Source organism: Amphiura filiformis, chromosome 2 (genome assembly GCF_039555335.1).
Source record: "Amphiura filiformis chromosome 2, Afil_fr2py, whole genome shotgun sequence".
Taxonomy (NCBI): Eukaryota; Metazoa; Echinodermata; class Ophiuroidea; order Amphilepidida; family Amphiuridae; genus Amphiura; species Amphiura filiformis.
In genome coordinates this window covers 85,942,763-85,969,245 of record NC_092629.1, presented here as the reverse complement: position 1 = coordinate 85,969,245, position 26,483 = coordinate 85,942,763, and the positions used below count along the sequence as shown (strand labels likewise).

At 38.2% G+C, this 26,483-nt stretch overlaps 1 protein-coding gene across 1 annotated transcript; it reads left to right on the top strand.

The window, feature by feature from the left end:
• The first annotated feature begins 2,470 nt into the window (after window positions 1-2,470).
• LOC140146747 (solute carrier family 35 member C2-like) lies at window positions 2,471-22,749 on the top strand. The gene is given in 10 exon segments (XM_072168622.1): window positions 2,471-2,601; window positions 9,223-9,691; window positions 10,609-10,759; window positions 13,614-13,750; window positions 14,511-14,679; window positions 18,319-18,402; window positions 19,452-19,472; window positions 19,475-19,626; window positions 20,889-21,018; window positions 22,320-22,749. Coding segments are annotated over 9 exon segments (1,179 nt in total). The 5' UTR covers window positions 2,471-2,601; window positions 9,223-9,502; the 3' UTR covers window positions 22,466-22,749.
• Window positions 22,750-26,483: the final 3,734 nt, after the last annotated feature.

Genomic DNA, 26,483 nt, shown 5'->3' with positions numbered 1-26,483 from the left:
ACTTCAACTGAACATATAATTTTTACAGTCATATTACTTATGGTGACGTCACAGAGCATCCTCAAAGTTAAGGGTTCCGTTATGCCCCACCTTCCCCTACATACAGCTCAAAGCTAGTACCTTAGTGTTTACAATATAGGCCTACACAATTATTTGGGAATCCGATATTAATGAGGTAAAATTTCAGCGCATTAAACATATATCTACATATCTTACGTCAGACAGGTTGTAATTTTTTGACTCGATCTTGCTCGGATGTCAGTAGATTGTTTCAGATCAAATTTTTGTTGTAAATCTGCGTGGCCATAGGCCCTACCAGGTGGTGTATGACATGCAGTCCCTAAATTCAGTAAATTTTCATCGTCAACCGTGTAATTGAATGGGATTATTTTGAAATTTTAAAACGCTTGAAATATCACAAACAAATAGGCCTATGTTGATAAATAATATAAATACAAGCTAAAACCGTTGGGGTTCGATAATGAACCCCACAAAACTAACCGAGTATATGGAAAATGCCATACGGCCGGGCGGTTTCACGAGTTGCCGGCTCGATCATGTCATCCGCCGCCTGGGCCCTACTTGTGTTCCTCAATATAATTTGCATAGACGGCAGTATTGCCAAGGCCTATTTTTCCCTATGGGTCCGTTTTGCCCCGGGGGTCCGTTATGCCCCACCTTCCCCTACTCAGGTCTAGAATTGAACATTATAATAATGTTTTGTTCGAAAAATTAATAAATGGTCACATCAAACAACCCGAAAATTTGGCATGTGTCGAGGGGTGGGGTGGGGTGGGGGGGGGGGAGGCAAAGATTTTTGGCAAGCTGAGAGGGGGCAAGCGATTTTTGGCAGGCTGAGGGGGGGGGGCAAGCGAATTTTGGCGGGCCCGTTCGGAATTTTTACCCCGGCTCATAATTAGGCCTACAGCCCTTCGGGCAGCCCTTAAGATGTTGAGGCTCTCTTATGCATCCCAAACCCTTGAGAACATCTTTGTATTCTCAAGTCTTGAGGAGTTTTGATTTCTTATACCGTACTTCTTTGACCAGGCCTAATTGCTTTGCTGATTTAAATCCTATGATTAAATGTAGGCCTAAGCCTAATTCCTGCATCAATGTTTCCAATAACTGTGTCTCATGCTTGTCAGTATGCAGTCATTTTAAATAAAAATAAAAACTAGATCTGGTTACAGATCTGGACCTAGCCGGGGCCGGAAATGCCAGTCTGAACTTAAAGTTTGACCTTTGACCGGCTATTATGGACATCTCACACCATTAATGGTGCATCACTGTAGCATGTAGGGGCTTTATCCGTCTTCCATATGCTGAGATACAGCTACTTTTCCGTACTTTTAAACATTTTTTGCAAATTTGACGTTTTGACCTCCTTAATGACCTTTGACCCCAATATAAAAAAACCTCATATACACCGAGAAAATGCATTGTTACAGTTTAAATTAAAAAAATCTACTATGCTTAGTTATGGAGATAAAAATTCTTGAAGTTATTTAGCTTCAAACCGGAAATGACGTCTAAATGACCTTTGACCAAAATAATAAAAATACCGTGCATACATCGAGTAACACTAATGCATATATGAAGTTTATGTCACTCTGGTCTGGTTACGTTTTGAGATAAAAAAGAATGAACATATTTGATGATTTTGGTTTTAACCGGAAGCGACCCTTAATGACCTTTGACCCCAAAACTGTAGACACCCCAAAGACCCTGGGTAGTAGCAATGTATGTGTGCTAATGACGACACTCTGCTATGTCATTTGTAAAAACAGTGATTTTTTTAATATTTTTAGCTTTCAGACCGGAAATGACCCTTTTAATGACCTTTGACCCCTTATCTGTGAACACCCTATAGACACCGATCAAAGTCAAGTCACATGACTAAAGCATGTCACCATCACTTGTAATTTGTGGAAGAAGAAGCATTTTGAAGATATTTGGTTTTATACCGGAAATGACCCCTTAATGACCTTTGACCCCAAATCTGTGAACACCCTATAGACACTGGATATAGACGATGCATATGTGCAAGTGACGTCATTGTACGATGTAACATGTAGGTGAAGAAGCATTTTGAAAAATGTTGCCAGAAGAAGAAGAAGAAGAAGAAAGATCCGATAGCATCACAAGACCTAGCCGGTGTCCCGGCTAGGTAATCATCCAATCATTCAATTAATCTATCAATCAATCAATTATTCAATCACTACACTGGTGCAGGACGGGCCCGTAACCAGGAATTTTTTTTTGGGGGGGTGATTTTGAAAAACTGGATTTTTTATTTCAAAATTTGGACCTTTTTGGACTGGGCGGATTTTGAAAAAGTGGACTTTTTCCCCAAAAATATTGGACCTTTTTTGACCAAAAGGGGTTGAAAACTCCCAATCAATCATCCAATCATGAGCGTCAATACGTCACCTGCTTATTATTCATAAGTATCTTGAACAGCTGGAATACATGGATTGCCAAAAATTGCATACAGGATTTTGACGACGTGGAGTAGCCAAAATTTATTATTTCAGCAGAAAATATCACGATGCTTGTTACTCAACAAAAATGTGTTGATTAAACTTATTTACCGGGTAATTGGTAAGAAAGCTTGAGTGCGAGTGCAGTAGTTTTACGTTTGTTCAATTACACATGTCATGCATGTGCAAAATTATAAGCTTACCCCGGGAACTTACCGCTAGTACTACAAAACACTAGCTGACATGCTGACTAGCAGTTCCAGTAACTGTAAGCAGGGCTGTCAACTCTCACGCATTGGCCGTGAGTCTCACGCATTGGGTCACTTTCTCACGCCAAGGTAGTATAATCTCACGCCTAAAAGTAAATCTCACGCAAAAAGCTGAAAATTGAGTAAAATCCACGCATCGGCATCGCCATGTTGTCCCCCCCCCCGCTCTTCACATTCTCGAGAGCTGTGGCTCAAATAATCATGGATCCAAATGAACATTGAAGTCGGCAAATCCCGGTACGCCTCTGTCTCACGCCAAGAAATTCCAAAAAGTTGACAGCCCTGCTGTAAGTTCAGTAAATCTTATAACATTATGACATTATCTGATTACTGATTCAAGTCCGTAGATGTCATATGTTTATGTCAAAGACTGAAGTCTTGTTGGCAGGACTAGCTTTGATCGAGAAATCTTATCTACTATCCACGACGACACGATGGTTTAAATGTGTGGATAGAAGATAGAGATTGCTAGTATAACACGGTCAGTCATCGTAGCGTCTTCAGTTTTAAAATGCAGCAAAACAATTTTTTAGATTGTCCACTTTGGCTTCAATTTAGCTTGGCTAACATTTATGTATCTTAGCTGAAGTGTTTGCTTACTTTTAACCGGAAACACAGGCGCTGAAGTACAAATTCCGACCATATTATGAGTCTGTTTAATTCTGCAACCTTGCTTAATCAAAGATGTTTTGACAACTGCCAACTGCGTTGGTGATTAAAGATTTGAGAAAATCCAGTGACTGGGCAAATCAATCCATCTCCTGATTTGCAAAGGTTGACTTGTCATTGCAAACTGATGGTGATACCCTTCCGGTTCTTGAACATGTGAGCTCAGCACTACACGTGTTGATCACCTATTTACAATGGGGACTGTGTGATGTCTGGCGATCACTCGAGAAAAATTGGCACAAAATGATGTTTTTCGTGAGTAAAGTCATGATGAATTGATGAAGGAATATAGCACATGGTGTCTTACTCGAGAACTCTAGCTTCGAATTTGCACACGATAGTTACGCATTCGATGCTAGAGTGCGTTGCTATAATTTTTTGGTCGGACAGCGGTGCAGTTATTTGCACCGGAGGTTATTCTGTTAAGATGTTGAAATTTGGATGAAAGTTATTTTGATGAGTCAACTGTATCTTTTGATGAGCAAGATGTGCCTATTTTGGACAGTCTAAAATTTTGCTGAAGTGTAATTTTAGCAACATTTTTGATGCGATAGCCTGTCGTGATCGGCTGTGTTTACTTCTGAACTTCCATTGCTTTACACGGTGTCATGCTTCATCAAATCCGACTAGATTTTGAATGCAATGGTCTCTAGCCTAGAATGTGAAGCTATCGGTGAGCAAATGCTTGGCTAGACTTCTCGAGCAAATGGTGTCACTAATATTAGGGTGTCCACTGTGCAGCGCACGGCGTACCATTGTTTTCCATTCACACACAAGCACACGGCTTGTTGAACGCAAAAAGCAAACGTTTTAGAATTGCTCTCATTTGTTTAATATTTTAGATAGAGTTATACAACTTCGTAATACAACTAAAAAGGGATGAAATCAAATAGAAATCCAAAAAATATTGAAATCCGATGAGTATTTTTGCATCTACGATTTTCCAAAGTTGAGGTTTTTCCCGAATCCGAGCGGCCATGTTGGTCGTTTTTTTTGTGATGGCTCCAATATTTTTCGTCAAAATGGTGATTTATATCTCAAAATAGAAACTACACGACCTATAAATGATTATTTTTATTAATTGTATATTAAGTACAGACTTCAGTGCCCTATATACTGAAATCCCTAGATTTTTGATAAAGGAAAGTATTTTAATATTTTTTTCAAAAATGTATCACTTACGGAAATATGGTTCCCGTGGCCCAATATATTGTATGTGATATCAAAATAAAGCTTGTTCTGTCAGCTACAAGATCCATTAAAAAAAATCTCTGTAAATCGCCCACATGTATTTTCTTTCCCATACATTGTCATACCATACACGCCCGTTGGTTTCAATGCGAAACAAGGTGAAAATCAGCTGCTGTGTTGCCAGCTAGCTCACGCAATATCATCCCCGCTGTTAGTGCACATGACTAGCGTACGTGCAAAACCAAGGCATGTGCCTGTTCTGTATGATGGCGCCATGTCGAGTCTGCATGTGTTGCCGTATTCAACTAACACGTGGATCGCACGAAGCCGGTTGGAGCCGGTTCTGTGTTGGTGATTGTAATAAAAAAAAAATGACTGTTCATCTTCTGGTACATTTTAGAGATGTTTTATCCCGAGTTTTATAAACAATAAAAACCAGGCAGTTATGTGGTACAGGTTTTTGTTTAAAAAGATCATAGGCTTGCAGATGGTGAATAGAATGTTATTTCTATTTCTAACGTAATGATTTGTTTAGGCCGCGTAAAATTAATGTTTTGGTTCTCGTCCGGAGGATTTTCAGGATTTGACGAGGGAGGGAGGTGTTTTTTTTTTTTTTTTTTTTTGGGGGAGCAAGCGGAGTTGGATTTTTGCTAGTGTTGGCTGTGCATCCAGTAACTGCAATATATGCCCAATGTTGTATATTGGGCTATTCCAGTTGAAATCCATTCATCCCTATGGAAGACATGACCTCAATCTCCCCAACAAAAAATTTATGACGCCCCACCACCGAAACACGTATACACCTCACCTACCCCCCAAAAAAAAAACTATGGTTTCTTTCCAAAAATGTATGACCCCCCCATATATTTGGGACCTCCCTCCCCCAGCTCCCCCAACCTCCTTCCGAAGTTGAAGAAAATTATAGCCGCCTTGGGCTGTTCATTTGTTTCAAATATTTGACTGTTTGAGTTTGATTTGAGTGAAGGAATAAAATTACCAAATGCACTTCTAATTATTCAGTCGGTATGAATGGCCTGAATGATGCGCTGTCATGGCTGTCGAATTCGCAGCGTGTACAATTACCGTCCTCGTTCTCAAGTTCCATGTCATGATGCAACGCATGACAACAGGTTGAACACATGACAACACGCTTATATGCTTTTACAAGCTTATTATATTAGTATATCGTAAGAAGCGAAGGTATTTACCTTGGTGGACTTTGTGACGATCGATGTTTGCACTTTGCACCAGCAGCCTACGGCACCAGCACTGCAATTTTCATCAATTTTGTCGTCAAGCAGAATTAAAAAGATCTCATACCCATGTGTTATAATCGCTACACCTCGCTATGGTGGTGCGAGACTATCAACATTCTAGCGATATGAAAAAGCATATGAGACCTACGACTAGTCTCAGTTTTAAAGAGGCCCCAGGCAGCATCAGACACGAAAATAGAAAAGTAAAAAAAAAATTGAGGGGAAAAAATCAAGTGAAAAAAGCGATTTTTTTGGTTTTTTCCAAAAAACACAAAAATCAAAAAAAAAAAAAAAAAAAAAAAAAAAGCATGCGGCACCCCAAACCGAGGCGGGCGGGGACGAGAACCAAAACATTAATTTTATGTGGCCTTAAATGCAACCACGCAAACCATTAATATGTTGTCCCTCATTAATTGTCTACTACGATTGCTGGTCAATATGGTATCACCCAACAGGCCAAGTATGCAGTGATTGCAATCGCAAGCACGAGGTGTAGCTGGGCTATTCCATTGATTGGAATAGGGGTGATGTCTCAGGGTGATGTGTATGATATTGGAGGGGCACTTTTCAAAGCCCTAAATTTAGATTAGTTTTTCATTTTTTTAAAAATAATACTTATTTATTTTGTATGTTTATTTTATATACAACATTTTTGTTGTATCTTTTTTCGAATTTAAGCCCGTTTTTTTTTAAATTTAATATTTTTAATTAAAAAAAATACACACCAACATTGGGTGGGGGGAGGGGACCGGAAAGAGGATGGGATGGGAAGGGGTTTGGGGCATGAGATGTGAAAGGAAGACATGCAAATAAATCTCTTTAAAAAAGTTAAGACTTTTAACTTTAATTGTTCACAAGTGTTTTTTAAATACTTTTGTATTTTAATATAACAGGTCTCAAGTTACTGGTAATTTCATGAAACAGGACAGTTTAAGGGGATATGGGACTTTATCTTTGAGGTTTTAGTTTGTTTGTTTTGTTTTTGTTTTGAATATGCTCAATCAAGTCAATTAAAGAATTGTTTGTTGATGTTCTTTCCGCATATTAATCTTAGCTCTAATTTTTGGTTCACATTTTGCAAGGGTTAAATTGCTCCTCGGTCTATACTTTGAAATACCCATAAACAAAATGGAATATTCCACTCAGTTTGCAATTGAATGAGACTTGTATTAAATGATTTTTATTTTATTTTTCAACCATCCTATTTTTACATCAAATAGGAAACAAATGTACATTACATATAATCAAAACAATTCATAAAGCCTACCGTACATTTACATACATGTGAACCTAAATTGAAGTTACAAAAATCCCTCAACATGGATTGATTCACTATACTTGTTCCATGCATTGAGCATCTTCAACAAAAATATTTGTACATTATAAAAATGACAAAGACTAGAATTGTGTTCTTTCAAGTACAGGTATATTTATTAGCAACATTACAATAGAAAATGTGAGCATTCATGTATATATGTGTTCCCTCAAGAGACAAGGGTCGAAATTGAAGAACAATTAAAATTACCCCTTTAATTAAATGGAACATCCCATTTTAAGTATGTTATTTTTATTTTAAAAAGTTCATTTGAACAACATATCATACTTAATTCACTTCTCAACAATATTATACAGTTGCTGTCAAGTGTAAACAGATCACATTGCAAACATTACCAAACAAATTTATTATAGCAAATCTTGAGCTTCATTTGTACCATCGCTGTAAGATATGCTAATTTATGCAAATTAAGCCTTAAAACTAACAAAACATCAAATTATTGAACATAAAACTTGATCCACATCATGTGTACTACCAACATGCCAAGTTACATAAGAATTGCATTTCAAATAACTTCACAACAGTACTTTAGAAAATGTATTTCAATGTAGCACAATTTTGTTATTCCCCATAGAGATTGTACAGGCTTGATTCACAGGTGGAGCCATGAAAGCAATGCATTATGGGTAATATCAAATATCAGGCAAAACGATGTTTTTCAAAGTGCGATAACTCAAGAATGGCTATAGCTATTTGAATAAAACTTGGAATATAGTTAGACAAGGGATGAATACTTCCAATAACAAACATTGCAGTGTCAAAGAAACAATAATTTTGTTTCCATGTTGTCTACAAAAGCGCCCTCTTTTGCACTTTTTACCAAAACGACTAAAATTGCGCTTTTTTGACGCCTTAAAACGGCTGTATCTGGGGACCGGGCTGTCCGTTTTTGATAATTTTTTTAATGAGTGTCTTTCAACATACTCTTTAGAATAAAATTTAAAAAAATACACAATTAACAATTTAAAATTTTGACCTGGACACCCTACTAATATGTCAAGAATAATATCCTCATATTTTTGAGACAATAATTAACTTGAGGAAGAAGTTTTTATTCATATGCATGATATTGGGACCTGTATGCCAACCGTGTACATGTACCAAACAAGGTACATTACATGAGCGCAAATCCTTCCACGTTCTAACTTTCATATCACAAGCTATCGGTTGTTCAATACGAAAGTTAGAAATTTTCGAACAAGACTTAAGCTTAGCCTACCGCATGCTTGCTTACAACTTCACTACAGGATTCTCATGTCCATGAGCATGATCTGATCATGATGATGAGTAGCAGCACTGTATCAAGTACCTACGTTGGCCACCAGAATTTAAATTTTTTCCAGCCCTGCATAGCGCTCGCCTTTGCCCTCTTGTTGACTTGCTTTTAGAGAAATTAAGCTCAGAATTTGCTCAGGTGCCAATAGCTTCACATTTGAGGCTGGAGTCCCATACCTATTTGCGCAGCCTTCCCCAGGCTTCAGCAATTACTGCAGCCACAATGGAATAATCTCCCATAGAATGAGCTGTTCACTAGTATTTAGGTATGGTATGCACCCTAACATGCACAGTGCAAAGCAATGATGAAAGTTTGAAAAGTAAACACAGCTGATCTTGGCAGGTGATCGCATCAAAAATGTTACTAAAATTGCGCTTCAACTAAGTTTTATACATGTACTGTTCAAAATAGATAGCATTTGCTCAAAAGAGCTGTTATTTTTGTGATTGGAGATCAGCAGTGGCGATCTTGGACTGGATCGGCCAACACTGTACTGTGAAACACGTCAGATTTCTTGCCACTTGTTGGTCTTATTACTGCACTTTCTTGCATTACATATCAACTGCTCAGTGCCAGAAGTGGGTAAGTGCAATAGCTGCCATGTGTAGCTGACTACAATATACTGTGTGTAAATTACCAAATATTCACAGTGCAGCTATTACACTTAACCACTTCGGGCACTGAGCAGTCGATATTTTAGTACTAACTGAAATTTGTACTTTTGTATATTTATTTTATCTTCCAGATCAGATTTGACATTAGATTATTGAGGTTGCAAGCTTGTGTCCAATGCTACATGTACATGGTAGTCCTGAAGGTTTTACAATGAAGATGAGGATCACATTCCAGGCAGTATACTATAATTATCTTTTTCCAAGTATTGATTTAGTGTGCTGATAAGGGCTTGAACAACATTATCACATCTAAGGATCATCCGTATATCAATCCTGCCATGTATTTTACAAGTATTAGTTCTTGAGAACAACTTATATTAAGAAGACCGCCTGAGCATAGTAATCCCAAATATGACAGGCCAACCAAAAACTCAATTTGACGTCAAATTAGATGCTAAACTCTACCGGGCTGCTCCACATAAGTTGCAGAGATCGCCGTTGTTCAATTTCTTTGCGTTAGCGGTGAAGACTGTCAGTCTGGTGTTGTTTTACTACTGTTTTTCTATTAGCTTGACATTTTACAATAAATGGTTATTTAAGGTGAGTTTCAAATCGTCGTTGGGCAGGAAAAACCTTCTATGTGTTTGTGGCCCTTGCACATGTTTAAAACAAAACTGCCAACCGGTTACATAGGAGATTTTGCTTGAAACATGTTTATGGGCCAATGACACAGGAGGTTCTTCCTGCCCAACGAACATTTTGTCTGTATTCTAGAAGTCGACATTTTTGTGTGATGAGGGTTTGGTGCTATTTAGATTCATGATTCCAAGCAGGGCTGTCAATTTTTAGTCATACAGGGTGCTTTTTTAAAAAAAATCTTTCGACAGCCATAGTGTTACTGTCTATGATTTATCGGGGTAGACATGTTGTTTGCTGACTAATTTGTTCATTTTTGACCCCCGCTTTTTTTCGCCATGGTGCTCGAAAAATTAAAAATTGTTGAGGAATGACCCAATTGTGCACTATTAAAGTATGATGCAATGATCAGGTCAAGGACTGAGGGTGCTACAATTAAGTGACCAAAGGTCTATTTCTATGACCTGATTAATATATCACACTTTAAGAGTGCATGATCGGGTCATTCCACAAATGAAAGGGGAGTAGTAACAGCTGAAAAGTATGGAGATAAATGTTGAGATCTTCTTCTCTGTGTCGGGTGGCGCTTTGTAGCGCTGCTGTGGTCTTCACAAGAGTACGCCATCTCACTCGATATGATGACAAGTGCATTGCACCTTGCATTCCTTGGTTAGAAACCAGCTTCACGTCATGAGTCCAAGATGTTGGTGGACGTCCTCTTCCTCGTCGGCCTTCCATAGCCCCTTGCAAAATCTGTTTTTCCACACCTCCGTGTTACCTGACAATATGGCCAAAGTTCTTCAGCTTTCTCTCCATTATGCCGCTTCTGATAGTTAGACTTGCTGTTAAATTAAATTATATATTTTGTTTTCTCCTTCCAGGGCTTCCACTTCCCACTGACAGTAACCATAATTCATCTAGCCGTCAAATTTGTCATTGCTGTAGCCATCAGAAAATGTACTGAGAGAATCACTAAGACCAAAAGCATCACATTAGGATGGTCGGTTTATTTAAAGAGGGTAGCACCAACAGGTTAGTTTTGTTTTATGTACTGAAAAAATCACCAAACGTGCTAGGATTTTGAAACAGGTTCAAGGTAATAACAAAATAAACTAGAAACCACAGTTGTGTTTGACCAAACACGAATATCTATGCCCGTGACCACACCCAACCCCCCTTCCCCTATTCACAAAACGAAAACTTATACCCCTTGGTATAAGCTTTAAATGATATAAGTATCATTATCATAGCACCTAAAATTAAAAAAAACGCCCAATTGGGCGCCAAATGCAAAAGTTAGTGACCATCATGTGAAAGCCCTTGTTATAAACTTTAATTGATATAAGTATCATCCTCATAGCACCTAAAATAAAAAGGCGCCCAATTGGGCGCCAAATCCAAAAGTTGGTGACCACCACGTGGAAGCCCTTGTTATAAACTTTAATTGATATAAGTATTATCCTCATAGCACCTTAAATAAAAAAAAGCGCCCAATTGGGCGCAAATCAAAAGTTGGTGAGCATTATGTGGAAGCCCTTGTTATAAGCTTTAATTGATATAAGTATCATCCTCATAGCACTTAAAATAAAAAAGCGTCCAATTGGGCGCCAAATCTAAGAAAACTGGTGACCACCCCCTTGGTCACCCCCTTACAAACCGTGACAACCCTTAACCCTCCTAACACCCATTAACCAACCGTACGCCATGTCCCACAATGACAGCCTTTTGAGGTGGTCCAAGGCACCGATATCAAAATGCCTACACATTCCCTTTTAAGGGAATTTTTGTCAAGTGATCAATTTCCTTGACGTACGATTCGGTCCGTTATCATTGCAAACACAGGTAGCTACACTGTGTTAATAGGTTGTACCTAGTTAGCTTTTTAAAGCCTTTGAACTTTGACCTCTGGGGTTGCGGCCACCACAGAATACATCTTGGGTCATGGGCCATCATTGTACCAAGTATGAACCCTGAAGGCGCTGTAGTTCTTGAACTAGAGCTGTTTGAAATTATACACATATTGCTCCCTGTAGCCCATGACCTTTGACCTCTGGGGTCGATGTTAATTCAGGAAATATCTAAGGGTCATGGGCCATCATTGTACCAAGCATGAACCCTGAGGGCGCTATAGTTCTTTAGCTAAAGCTGTTTTAAAAATTTACACATATTTCCCCCTGTAGCCTGTGACCTTTGACCTCTGGGGTCGAGGCTACGATAAGTTACTTCTAGGGGTCATGGGCCATCATTATACTAAGTATTAACCCTGAGAGCGGTCTAGTTCTTGAGCTAGAGCTGTTTGAAATGTTACACATATTGACCCCTGTAGCCCATGACCTTTGACCTCTGGGGTCGGGGGTACCCTAGGATGATGCTAGGGGTCATGGGCCATCACTATACCAAGTTTGGGCCCCGAGGCTACTTTGGTTCTTGAGCTAGAGGAGTGCAAAAAAGTGGTCTTGAGAAGAAGAAGGAGGAGGAGAAGGAGGAGGAGAAGACTAAACACAACAAATACAATATCTATGCCACCGTTCCACGGGCATAGATAACAAGTTTTTAATTTGTCAAAACCAGTACGTAGAAGAAACTTACTAATTTTCTTGCTGACAGTTTCGTCAGTGAGCCACTGACTTTATCAAAGCTTGTTGATGTTGTGATCCAACAGCTGATGACTGGAGGAAGTTACATGTATGTCACATCCGGTAGTGATGTTAGTCTTACTCGCAGTCTCCAAAAGTGGATCATAAACATGACTCAGATTGTAGACCCCCTTGTCTCTGTTCATCACTCCCCGCCCCCTCCTCCTGATGCTAGGATAGTTCCTTTATATACAGAGGCTAGCGCCAACAGGTTAGAATCGCTAAGACCAGAAGTGTCACTCTTGTATGGTCATTTTATATACAGAGTGTAGCACCAACAGGTTAGTTTGTTTTTTTGTACTGAGAGATTGTAGACCCCCTCGTCTCTGTTCATCACTCCTCGCCCCCTCCTCCTGATGCTAGGATAGATCCTTTACATAAAGAGGCTAGCGCCAACAGATTAGGATCGCTAAGACCAAAAGTGTCACTCTGGAATGGTCAGTTTATATACAGAGGGTATAGCACCAACAGGTTTGTTTTCATGTACTAAGAGAATCACTAATGCTAGTTTCATACTTTTTGCTGCTTGCCACTGAGCGGCATAATATAATTTATGCTAATTGTACTTTTCTGAAAGCGGACTGCTGCATGACTCTGATATCCAATGTTGCCGCTCAGCTTTGGTCTGTGCTCATTGGCCAAAAATCGTATCAAGTTCTCATATGTCAGAGCGGCACCACTCCTGATTTTATTTGAAATCAACTCGTAGCGATTCCCTGCTGTGGTCAAAGCGGTGGATTGATGGATATATATTATTTATTGCTGCTGGTCATTGCTAGCACTTCTGATGCGACTACGGTGCAGCAAAATCTTTTTCAGAGTGGCAAGCAGCAGGAAAGTATGAAACCAGCACAAAAGCGTCATGTTAGGATGGTCAGTTTATATTTAGAGAGGAGCACCAACACGTTAGTGTTTTTTCAGAGAGAATCACTGATGCTCATATCATATTAAACTATTGCATGGAGCGCAGTGGTTTTGTTGACGTTTTGATGACATCTGTCTGGAAAGCGATTGGCAATATATATCAATCTGACGTGGCCAGCATGTTCCACGCTACCAATGACAATCGCTAGCCACGGCGCTGTTAGTATTGTACAATCTTTGTTCGTTCCAAAAAGGCAGAAGCTTAAAATTTGATGAATTTTACAATGTTTTGGTTTGGCAAACTCACTGATAACCCCTTTAACAACTGTTTGCCTGAATTAAAGTTTTCGATTATAAGCCCATAACTCTCTCATTTCTATTTTCAGGTGTTGCCAGTGCTCTAGACATCGGGTTGTCAAATTGGAGTCTACTTTACATCACCATATCGCTGTACACAATGTCTAAATCAACCTGCATCATCTTTATATTGTTATTTGCTATTGTATTTGGTCTCCAAAGACCAGTAAGTATATTTCTTGTGTGAATATAAAATATCCATAAAGCAATATATATATATATATGTATATTAAAATACGTAACTTGATTAAGGAAAATGGCCTATTCCATTTAAAATTCTCACTCCCCTGTGAATTAAATCTGTTACATCACTACTTCTACGGCAAATTGCTACATTTAAAAATGTTGTCGTGTGTTTTCATGCAGAACGTTTTCATAGCCTTTATAAAACCTGACGTGTAATGTAGGGATACATTTTTACCAAAGCCCAAATATAACCTGTTTAAAACGTTTTACGAACGTTTTATGTAGAGGCCGTGGGTCTGAAATGTGTGAAATCTATCTTCTGGCCATCGTTAACCCTAACACCCAAAAATCTCACAAAATCTTACGATGAAAAATTCTGCGCATGCATGCATCCCAGGGTCTGCGATGACGCAATCACCCTAAGTGTTATATGCGCACGGAATTGCTGGCCGGGCAGCAATAACCCGTGTAGCTACCGGTCCGTGATCGTGTGCTTGGCATGCGGGGGGTCAAAGGTTCGAATCCCGGGGGTGCCAAGTCAAAAATTCTTCTTCTCCTTGACTTTTTCGGATCTTCTTTGACTTCCGATCCCAATAAGCAGGGTCCAGTGTTAGGGTTAATTTTCATGGGCTTCATAGCCTGAGTGCCTTTGTAGTTTTAACACTGACTACAATTACATGAAAACAGTATTATGTACACTAGCCTTACCATCCCATGTTTCCTCTTATTTTTTTTGACAGCATCTAAGTCAAGCTGTGATTGTATTCCTGATCGCAGTGGGGCTCTTCATGTTCACCTATGAGTCGACTCAGTTCAACCTCGAAGGTTTTATTATGGTCATTGGGGCTTCTGTTATAGGAGGCTTGAGATGGTCACTAGCTCAGATTCTAACACAAAAGCAAGAATTAGGTAAGATCTGAACTGGATTAGGGATACTTATGTGAATCAACTCAATTCAACCTCGAAGGTTTTCTTATGGTCATTGGGGCTTCAGTTATAGGAGGCTTGAGATGGTCACTAGCTCAGATCCTAACACAAAAACAAGAATTAGGTAAGATTTGAACTGGATTAGGGATACTTATGTGAATCAACTCAATTCAACCTCAAATGTTTTATTATGGTCATTGGGGCTTCTGTTATAGGAGGCTTGAGATGGTCACTAGCTCAGATTCTAACACAAAAACAAGAATTAGGTAAGATTTGAACTGGATTAGGGATACTTATGTGAATCAACTCAATTCAACCTCGAAGGTTTTCTTATGGTCATTGGGGCTTCAGTTATAGGAGGCTTGAGATGGTCACTAGCTCAGATTCTAACTCAAAAGCAAGAATTAGGTAAGATTTGAACTGGATTAGGGATACTTATGTGAATCAACTCAATTCAACCTCGAAGGTTTTCTTATGGTCATTGGGGCTTCAGTTATAGGAGGCTTGAGATGGTCACTAGCTCAGATTCTAACTCAAAAGCAAGAATTAGGTAAGATTTGAACTGGATTAGGGATACTTATGTGAATCAACTCAATTCAACCTCAAATGTTTTATTATGGTCATTGGGGCTTCTGTTATAGGAGGCTTGAGATGGTCACTAGCTCAGATCCTAACACAAAAACAAGAATTAGGTAAGATTTGAACTGGATTAGGGATACTTATGTGAATCAACTCAATTCAACCTCAAATGTTTTATTATGGTCATTGGGGCTTCTGTTATAGGAGGCTTGAGATGGTCACTAGCTCAGATTCTAACATAAAAGCAAGAATTAGGTAAGATTTGAACTGGATTAGGGATACTTATGTGAATCAACTCAATTCAACCTTGAATGTTTTATTATGGTCATTGGGGCTTCTGTTATAGGAGGCTTGAGATGGTCACTAGCTCAGATTCTAACACAAAAGCAAGAATTAGGTAAGATTTGAACTGGATTAGGGATACTTATGTGAATCAACTCAATTCAACCTCGAAGGTTTTATTATGGTCATTGGGGCTTCAGTTATAGGAGGCTTGAGATGGTCACTAGCTCAGATTCTAACACAAAAACAAGAATTAGGTAAGATTTGAACTGGATTAGGGATACTTATGTGAATCAACTCAATTCAACCTCAAATGTTTTATTATGGTCATTGGGGCTTCTGTTATAGGAGGCTTGAGATGGTCACTAGCTCAGATCCTAACACAAAAACAAGAATTAGGTAAGATTTGAACTGGATTAGGGATACTTATGTGAATCAACTCAATTCAACCTCGAATGTTTTATTATGGTCATTGGGGCTTCTGTTATAGGAGGCTTGAGATGGTCACTAGCTCAGATTCTAACACAAAAGCAAGAATTACATGTAGGTAAGATTTGATCTGGATTAGGGATCATCATCATCAGTCGGCTGCGGAGCAGGCCTCAAAGCTTTCTCCAACTAATGCGATCAGGGATACTTATGTGAATCAGGGATACTTATGTCGAATCAACTCAATTCAACCTCGAAGGTTTTATTATGGTCATTGGGGCTTCTGTTATAGGAGGCTTGAGATGGTCACTAGCTCAGATTCTAACTCAAAAGCAAGAATTAGGTAAGATTTGAACTGGATTAGGGATACTTATGTGAATCAACTCAATTCAACCTCAAATGTTTTATTATGGTCATTGGGGCTTCTGTTATAGGAGGTTTGAGATGGTCACTAGCTCAGATTCTAACACAAAAACAAGAATTAGGTAAGATTTGAACTGGATTAGGGATACTTATGTGAATCAACTCAATTCAACCTTGAATGTTTTATTATGGTCATTGGGGCTTCTGTTATAGGAGGCTTGAGATGGTCACTAGCTCAGATTCTAACATAAAAGCAAGAATTAGGTAAGATTTGAACTGGATTAGGGATACTTATGTGAATCAACTCAATTCAACCTTGAATGTTTTATTATGGTCATTGGGGCTTCTGTTATAGGAGGCTTGAGATGGTCACTAGCTCAGATTCTAACATAAAAGCAAGAATTAGGTAAGATTTGAACTGGATTAGGGATACTTATGTGAATCAACTCAATTCAACCTTGAATGTTTTATTATGGTAATTAGGGCTTCTGTTATAGGAGGCTTGAGATGGTCACTAGCTCAGATTCTAACACAAAAACAAGAATTAGGTAAGATTTGAACTGGATTAGGGATGGTTATGTGAATCAACTCAATTCAACCTCAAATGTTTTATTATGGTCATTAGGGCTTCTGTTATAGGAGGCTTGAGATGGTCACTAGCTCAGATTCTAACACAAAAGCAAGAATTAGGTAAGATTTGAACTGGATTAGGGATACTTATGTGAATCAACTCAATTCAACCTCGAAGGTTTTCTTATGGTCATTGGGGCTTCTGTTATAGGAGGCTTGAGATGGTCACTAGCTCAGATCCTAACACAAAAACAAGAATTAGGTAAGATTTGAACTGGATTAGGGATACTTATGTGAATCAACTCAATTCAACCTCGAAGGTTTTATTATGGTCATTGGGGCTTCTGTTATAGGAGGCTTGAGATGGTCACTAGCTCAGATCCTAACACAAAAACAAGAATTAGGTAAGATTTGAACTGGATTAGGGATACTTATGTGAATCAACTCAATTCAACCTCGAAGGTTTTATTATGGTCATTGGGGCTTCTGTTATAGGAGGCTTGAGATGGTCACTAGCTCAGATCCTAACACAAAAACAAGAATTAGGTAAGATTTGAACTGGATTAGGGATACTTATGTCATGTGAAACAATAGAGATTGTGCATATGACGTATCATATCGTAAATATGGCGACTTCTCAAATGCATTTAACAAAAGCATGATTGCAATCTACCGCGACAGTTTGTCTCATGCACATAACAAATGCACTAAGACCAAATAGGTTGATGACAACATTTGATTAAATGGATTGCACGGTGAAGGGCACCGGTTCAAATCCTTTGTTTGGAGCCAATCAATAAAAGCATGCAGGGCCTCTATTCACTTCAACTTGGAAAGATTTATGATGGTCATGGACGCTTCTGTTTCATGAGGCATGAGGTGGTCACTAGCTCAGATTCTAACACAAAAATAAGAATTAGTTTAGATTTGGACTGGATTAGGGATGGTTATGTGTATCACCTCAATTCAACTTAGAGGGTTTTATCATGGTCAACTCATGGATTGATCTTGATGGAAATGTTTTGAAAATTTTTTGAAAATTTTCAAAATATGTTAGCAAAATATTTTCAGATTTCTTAAGCTTTCTGTGATTTTTAGGGTCATTTAGCCTCTTCCAGAATAAAAAATCCTGACCGGCCGACCCTACTAAGCAAGTCCATCCGCCCTTTGAACAGGTTTTTTTGTTAACTAAAATCAAGATCTGCACTATAGGTATTTGTTGGATCCTAATGTTAAGCAAGAACGATGTCAGCAGAAATAGGTCGTATCAAGGTTCAGCCATGTTGATCACCCACAGCAATATTTTTTGTGGGTTTGTTTTCTGAGTTGATTTTTGTTTAATTGTTTATTGATGCTGATTTAACATTTTTTTAAAATATTTGTCATCATATTTTTCAGGTTTATCGAATCCAGTAGATACAATATATCATTTGCAACCAGTCATGATAATTGGACTTCTTCCAGTAGCTGTTGTTGTTGAGGGTAAGTACAGCTATTGCGCTATTCCAGTTGAAATCCATACACCCCCTGTGGAAGACATGACCAATTTCCCACACAGAGCATGTAGATTTGAAATGGAATCACCTATTCAGGTAACCCCATTTGAAATTCACACTCCCTGTGTGGGAGATTAAGGTTATGTCTTTCATAGGGGGTGTATGGATCTAAACTGGAATGGCCCATTTGTAACAGTGAAATTTCCCCACTGGTAGTGGCAGGGGTGGGGGTATTTTCCTTCCTAAATTTGGACTTTACCCCACTTTTTACCCTATCTAGAACCCCCAAATTCGCCCCTCCCAATTACCCTCAAATTTACTCCCCTCCATATTGTACTCCTTTTTTTTCGAAAAACAAATTCTGGCACTGCCGCTGCTTATGGGGGCAGAATTCTTTTTCTCACTTTTATAAGGGGCAAAATAACCAACCTCTGGATTATTTTGCAATGTGCTCGGCCAACATTGAAACAAAGTGCCACGGTTGTTTGATGTATATAGAATTGGCTTCATAATTAAGAAAATACAAACTATAGATGGCGCTATTTATCATAAATCGTATTTCTTAATTTGCAAGGGGTAGGTAATCAATACTGCCATTAAAACAGGTGGAATAGGTGAAACAAGCAACAAAGAAATTTTATAAACATATTTCATCAAAAAATAAAAGGAATTATTTTTATTAAAAGCCTGAAAGAGTAATTTCCAGTATCTAAATCATAAATAGATACATTTTATATCCGAAAAAGCTTTAAAAATGCTGTGAAAGTGAATAATGTTGTAAATAAGGGGAAATTAAAGTTGAAAATGACTCAAAAGCATCTGCATACATTAGTACGATACCGCTTTAAGCTGTTTAAGCCTAAAAATTGGGTTGTACATGATGTTTTGTTTGAAAAACTAATAAAAGATCACATCAAACAACCGTGACGTGCATGCATGTTTGTTTGCATTCTGTGTGCAGTTTAGTTTTGATACGACAACATCACCAGGGTATTCACTCACTTTGACCATGTTATGTCTCTTTTTCCCTTGTAGGTATAAGAATTTCATCGACCAAAGATTTTTAGGCTTCATCAATGTAGATGTGATATTCCATACGTCCATGATGTTATTATTTGGTGCTTGTTTAGCGTTCATGTTAGCACTGTCAGAGTATTTACTGTTATCAAGGACATCTAGTCTAACGTTATCAATATCCGGAATAGTTAAGGTAATTTGAAGCTGTAACAAATAAGAAAGAAAGGGTTTGTCTCAGAAGACCATGCATACAGTCTTTTTTATTCAGGTTTTTTTTACCATTTGTGACCTGCTATCATGAAGTGAGCATCAAGTCACAACTTGGTAGTTTTGAGACGTTCTGGCTGCTGTGTTGGTGTTCTTTGTTTCACACACACCTGTTCAAGCCAAAAGTATGTCTGTATGTCCTTTGTAAAGGGGGGGCACAATGGCCCATTTACAAAAGGCATACTACTTGCTTGTACAGGAGCGCGGCAAACAAAGGACATCAACTCAGCATCCAGGATGTCTGGAAACTACCGACTTGCGACTACACACTCATGTCGCGGTAGCAGGTCACAATTTTTTAGTTATTAGAACAATATATAAAAATTCAGCTGCATAGTGGCAAGAACAACATGTGGCCCAAAAATGCAATAAAACAGCAAGTTGTGCATTCACATAGCCCTTTTCAACAGAAAGCAAGCACTATATAGATTAAGATTTCCATTTTCCGTTTTCTTTTTTTCTGAGACAAATCTTTTGTTTTGCCTTATGTTGATTTTCATAATTGTTCAGTTTATTGCGATGTAGTGAATGATGTGCACATGTAGCCTATGCGATTAGTATATGCAGTCGTTGGACATTTTGCATGTGCACTGATTTCTAATGTGACATGGGTGGCAATGCTTGCATATGTACACGGCCCCCAAGACGGGCATTCATGATTACAGCACATTCACAAGTCAATGTACAATGCTGAAAATACCTATATAAGTTAACATTAACAACAATACATGCAGCTTTTTAACATACATTTATGCTTCCTCTTTAACAATAATATTGTTAGTATGGTTAGAGAATATAGCTGAAATATCTAAAATGTGAAGTTTAGGTAATTTACCACAACACCAGGTGGTATGCGCTGTGCATTCTCTAAATTCAGTAAATTTCCATCGTCAACCGTGTAATTGAATGGGATTATTTTGACATTTTAAAAGGCTTGAAATATCACAAACAAATAGGCCTATGTTAATAAATAATATAAATACAAGCTAAAACCGTTGGGGTTCGCGATAATGAACCCCACAAAACTAACCGAGTGTATGGAAAATGCCATACGGCCGGGCAGTTTCACAAGTTGCCGGCTCTATCATGCCACTCGCCGCCTGAACAACACATAGCTTACAACCCACATATGACAGGTAATTATCAACGATTATCACAACTTTTACTGTTATTTTATTTTTATTTCAGGAAATTATCACCTTGTTTTTAGCTGCAGAAATCAACTCGGACAAGATGACAGCATTAAATGCCTTTGGCATTGTCATATGCATCTCAGGAATCACACTGCATGTTATTACCAAAGCTTTACAATCAAAAGGTAAGCTGATTTCAGTACCGTTTCTTTCCTATTTCACCTGTTATTAAACTTCTTCACTGGTTACCAATCAAAGATGGGATCATCTTCAGAATACTCTGTTTTGCATATCATCTTACTAAAAAACTGATGGTAGGCATTGGGCAACTTGTAACAATAGCTGGTGCTTGGGATTGCCCAGTGAATAATTGAAAATTAAACAGTATTTGATTGATCATGCATTTAATATAAATATCTAGGCTATTTGAATTGCTGGCAGGCTAGTTGTGAACCATAGCAACTGGTTCAATGCATGGGCTATTCCAGTTAAAATCTTTACACTCCCATGGAAGACATGACCTATAATCACCCACACAAGGGGTGTAGATTTCAAAATGGAGTCACTATCAGGTAACCCCATTCACACTCCCCGTATGGGAGATAAAGGTCATGTCTTACATAGGGTGTTTATGGATTTCAACTGGAATAACCTAATATGGTAGTAGTGGCATACTATACTAAAATGCAGTAAACCTTTGACGAGCGCGTATTGTAAGGATACATCACGTATTTACTGCGTTGCACGCACTTGTCTCTGATTGGCTGCTGAGGCGATCTGTTGTTGCAGAGTGGAAATTTATGAATGAACTGTGCGCCGTACGCGTTGTTAGCGCCGAATTTGCAACATCACGGTAGTCGCGCTCGTCAAAGGTTTGCTGCATTTTAGTATAACCCCTCTGGCTCGAAATTCAAAGGACAAAATCGACCAGAAATCACAGTACATTTGGCATGATTGAGTACCAATTTGTGTATCTGCCCAAAGACAAATCCATAGACTTAATACAGACTGTTTTGCAACAGCAATACATACTATTTTTCAACAGCCAAAGTCCCTGTGTATTGTATGCTGCGAATTCTCGCATATTCATAAGGGTTGATCATTCGATCATGCATGTCTACCAATTACGCCAGCATTGCGTACCATCGCGATAGAGCATTTTTGCGTTGATGCAAAAGACCGTAAAAATATGCATTATGTGTGTGGGAGTTTCATCTGTTGTACTTCATGGAATGATCAGCCCTCATTATCAGGTGATGCTGAGACTTTGTCTGCTTGGAATTTGTCTGTATCTTTTAAGTCCATGGATAAATCACTTCGGAAGCGGGATTGCTGCAATATTTCCCTTTGGAAAGTTTGCCTGGATTTGCCACAGGTTGTTAAAAAATTATGAAATCATTAGTCCTAGTCCTAGTCTCAGGTGCAGATGTTTGATAGCAATAAATTTAACCATAATATACCCATTTTGTCATGTGTATTTTCTCAGGACAAACCAAAGTTGAGCATCACATACAGACCAAAAATGGGGACTCGCTACAGATGCTACTCGCAGATGGTGCTATGGATGAGAGCGAAGATGAGGATGATGACATCTATGATAGGAGGAGGAGAACCCAGGTTACCAGAATATAGATGCATGTGTTCTATAACTTTTTAGTGCAATATTGTATCCATGAGGTAGGAAATATACTCTATCCAATCCGAGGTAGGAAAGAGTTTTGGCTGTACTGCTGGTGGAATGTGAGTAGCAGGCAAGTTGATCGAAAAGTAACAAAAATGTGTGATATATTTGCAGTCTGGAACACGGCATAGTAAATGTGGCTCAACGCTGGTATTATGTACATCCATATTGAATTGTGATGCTTGGGGGCTAAAATAGTGTATCTTTGATGATTATTGGCAAGGACTCAAAATCAAATGTAAAGTTCAGGTTTACTAAGTTCTATACATACAGGGTTACATATAATTGTGTATGTTATCACCACCAAACATTTACAATTGAGATTGCATCAAGCATGTTTCTTTTTCAAATCCCTTTTGAAAAAATCAAAGATTTTTGATGGCAAAATAATCCAAAGGTTCACTACTTTTCCCACCATTAATGATAAGCAAAACAATGGACTATTCCACTTGAAATCCATACCCCCTAATCCTTCATATTGCGTGTGTAGATTTCAAATGGAGTTGCCCATTCAGGTAATCCCATTTGAGATACACACTCCCTGTGTGTAACAGTGTGATACACTAAGATCATGTCTTCCTTAGGGGGTGTATGGATTTCAACTGGAATAGACCAGTGGTGGAGCCTCTAGATAACTTCGACATTGGTTTGTTGTCTTCCAGAATGGCCAGAATATTGTGATATCAAGCTGCTCCCAGTTTATGAACTGAAAAATAGACATGGGGAACACACATGCATATAAATTCCATTGCTAAATCATAGGCTTCCAAACCAGGGCAGGGGGACAGTAGGATCTCAGCCCCCAATAATTGCTGTTTTGACATATATTTTGCCTTATTGTCTGACTCCAAAGGGGGAAGCCCCCTTGGGCAACCCCACAACAGGTCATCAACAAAATGTGGTTTTGAGAGCCTTCTCTCTTTTTACAATCTTCCAGAATCATTTTAAATTGATTAACCCCCTGAGCAGTACCTGTCGATCTAACATTGCCTCTGATTGGTCAATTACACGATATCTTCACTGTAATCACCAATCAGAACAGAGCTTTGCAAATAATTCACCCCAATTTTTTTGTATGGTGAAATTATTGTAACAATGTTACTGATTGGTCCAATTGATAATGAAAACTTCTTTTTGGCCAATCGGTAGGTAGTTCTCATGGGGTTAAAGGAGGGTGGTCTGAATATGGAGTTGTCACCTTGGTTGACTTGACTCCTCACTCATGAAGTTTCATGCTGGTATTCCTATCTTGTTTGATATTGTCACGAACTAGCCTTGTCATCAAGTACCCTCACTTGAAGTACCCTGCGACTTGGTCCTGCCAAGAGTCGAACCCATGATCCTGGTTTTAACAGTTGAACACACTAGCGTATAGACCTAGAAAGAGGACTTTCCCGTCTAGTCTACAACACTGATGCAATTACACCTCAGTGACAATATGACTCAAGCCAAAATATGCATTTGATAGCCCCATGGAATACTGTGTTAACCCACTTTAGACATATTTTGGCTAACAAAAACTAAACATCTTTCATTGAGCCCTCAATTTTGATAGACAAAAAGTGAAGATGAGTTTGATCAGACCATCCTTCTTAACTTTAAAGCCTACTAACACGTTATTTTTGAAATGTGTATCACTCACTTATAGCTTTATACACTTTGTATAAGAATTTGTCCATTTTTAGTTTTAAATTGGGAGCAGTTTATACAATGCAGCTGAATCCAGTTGAAATCCATTATGGAACACATGACCTTAATCACCCACACAGGGAGTGTGAATTTCAAATGCGGTTAACTGAATGGGGCGACTCCGTTGAAATATAAAGTACACTCCCTGTGTGGGAGATTAAGGTCATGTCATCCATAGGGGCTGTATGGATACTGGAATAGCCCAATATATTATTTCATTATTCTTTGTATTTACAGTACCAAATTGGCACCAATGATGTTCAAATGTTTTAAAACAGTACTTTAAAATGGGGTTTTCCATTTTTGTGTGATTTGGTTATAAAACGGCAGAAAAAGTTGGAAAAAAGAGGACAGAATGGGAAATGTACTGTTTTTGTATGTTCCCAAAATATTTATAAAAAGCTATAAAGGGCTTCTTGTGTAAAACCAAACTACTGTATCTTTCAAATGTTTAATGAATTAATGAATTTTGTCAAAACATGTATTAGTGAAATTGAGTTAAATGGCAGAAATGAGGCCAGTGAGAACTAATTATTTGTTTCATGTTGCTCGCCTATATCTAATTATAATTATTTTGATAAAATTTTCATTGCTGTTAAAAAAAGATATATTTTTGTTTAAAAAGGTATCAAATATCTGCACCAAAAACGAAAATAAATAATGAAATACTTAGTATTCCTTCATCTACATAAAGAGATTACTTCTGTAAAATGACCCGTTTCTTGATTATCAGGATTTGGTTTCAACATAAAAGAAGACTGTTTATTTCTATGACACTCAGCACTGAGTAAAATTCCAGATGGTATTTTTAAGGGGATGACACCCCTTTAACACTTGCCGTAGCCTATTCCCGGACGAGCCCCCCTAAATGTTCTCCAGGAAATAGATCAGTTGCACATTATTATTCCTGATTTAGAGACAGTGTCTTATATACATTTAGCTCAGAATCTTCATCAGTTCATTTGTGGAAGGTGGTATTTGTTATGTCATAATATTAATATCTAAAACTAGTTACAGAGCTATGCTCCTTTAACCTTTGCCGTAGCATATTCCCGGACAAGAGTGTCTTGTATACATCTAGCACAGAATCAGTTCATTTGTGGAAAGTGGTATTTGTTGTGTCTCCCAAAACACAGTGTAAACATTGATATCACTGGTATTCAAAATAAAAATTAGTGAAAATTTAACCATAAATATAAATTCATTATTAATAATCCACTCACACTTGCTGGAGAACTATTGATATTGAGTACTATATGCATAAATTCCAGTGGTGGGATTAAAATTCAATGTGATCGTAGCAAAAATTAATTTTCTCAATAAGTTACTTTTGGTTAAGACTTCAGGGGCAGTGAGGGGCACACTGCATCTTCAATCAGTTCAATGAAGTGTGTGAATGACTTAGCACATTCATTTTGTATTTTAATGAGCCAGGCTGTTATATAAAATTTTCCATTTGTGCTAAATAAACAACAAATATGCAATGGTAGGACAGGCATACTCTCTGGGACTATAGTTGATAATGTCTCCATAAAGCCACTCTACAGTTACGCGGACTCCTGGCATACACTTTTTGTACGCCTCTTGATCTGATGTGCGATTACCTTTGGTGTTTGCAAGTGTACTTGCAACGGGTACGCTGCATCACCATAGATTCACATTACTTGTCCTGCTGGATCATAAGATCGTTGCTCACGTTATAGCAGTTCAGACTTCCTCAGCATGTAGCAGACATACTGCCGACCCACTATTGGTCCAAACAAATGGGCAATCCTGTTAGCGGCAGTTACTGACCGTAAACTTAGAGCGGGCAGTCTTTTGTGTCCATTATACATTACCTGCTGGTGTTTTATTGGGTGGCATATTATGGGGCACACTGCCATCTACAAACCCCCAGCAGTTTGTGAGGAATGCACCTTTGTCACTAACTGCTGTAGCATACTCTTCTAGATGCCTTGGATTGAGCCATTGGTGATAAAGACTCTAGGAAAGATGGTTAAATGTGTCATACAAAATAACAAAATATCATAAAGTGTGTTATAAAGTTTATCATAAAGTTTTTTGAAAGTTTATCATAAAGTTGGTCATAAAGTTTGTTATAAGTTTGTTTGTCTTAAAGTTTATCATAAATAAGTTTATCATTAATAAGTTTATCATAAATAAGGTTATCATAAATAAGTTATAAGTTTATCATAAAGTTTATCGTAAAGTTTATCATAAAGTTTATCATAAAATTGATCATAAAGTTTGTTATAAGTTTATTTGTCAAAAAGTTTGGTA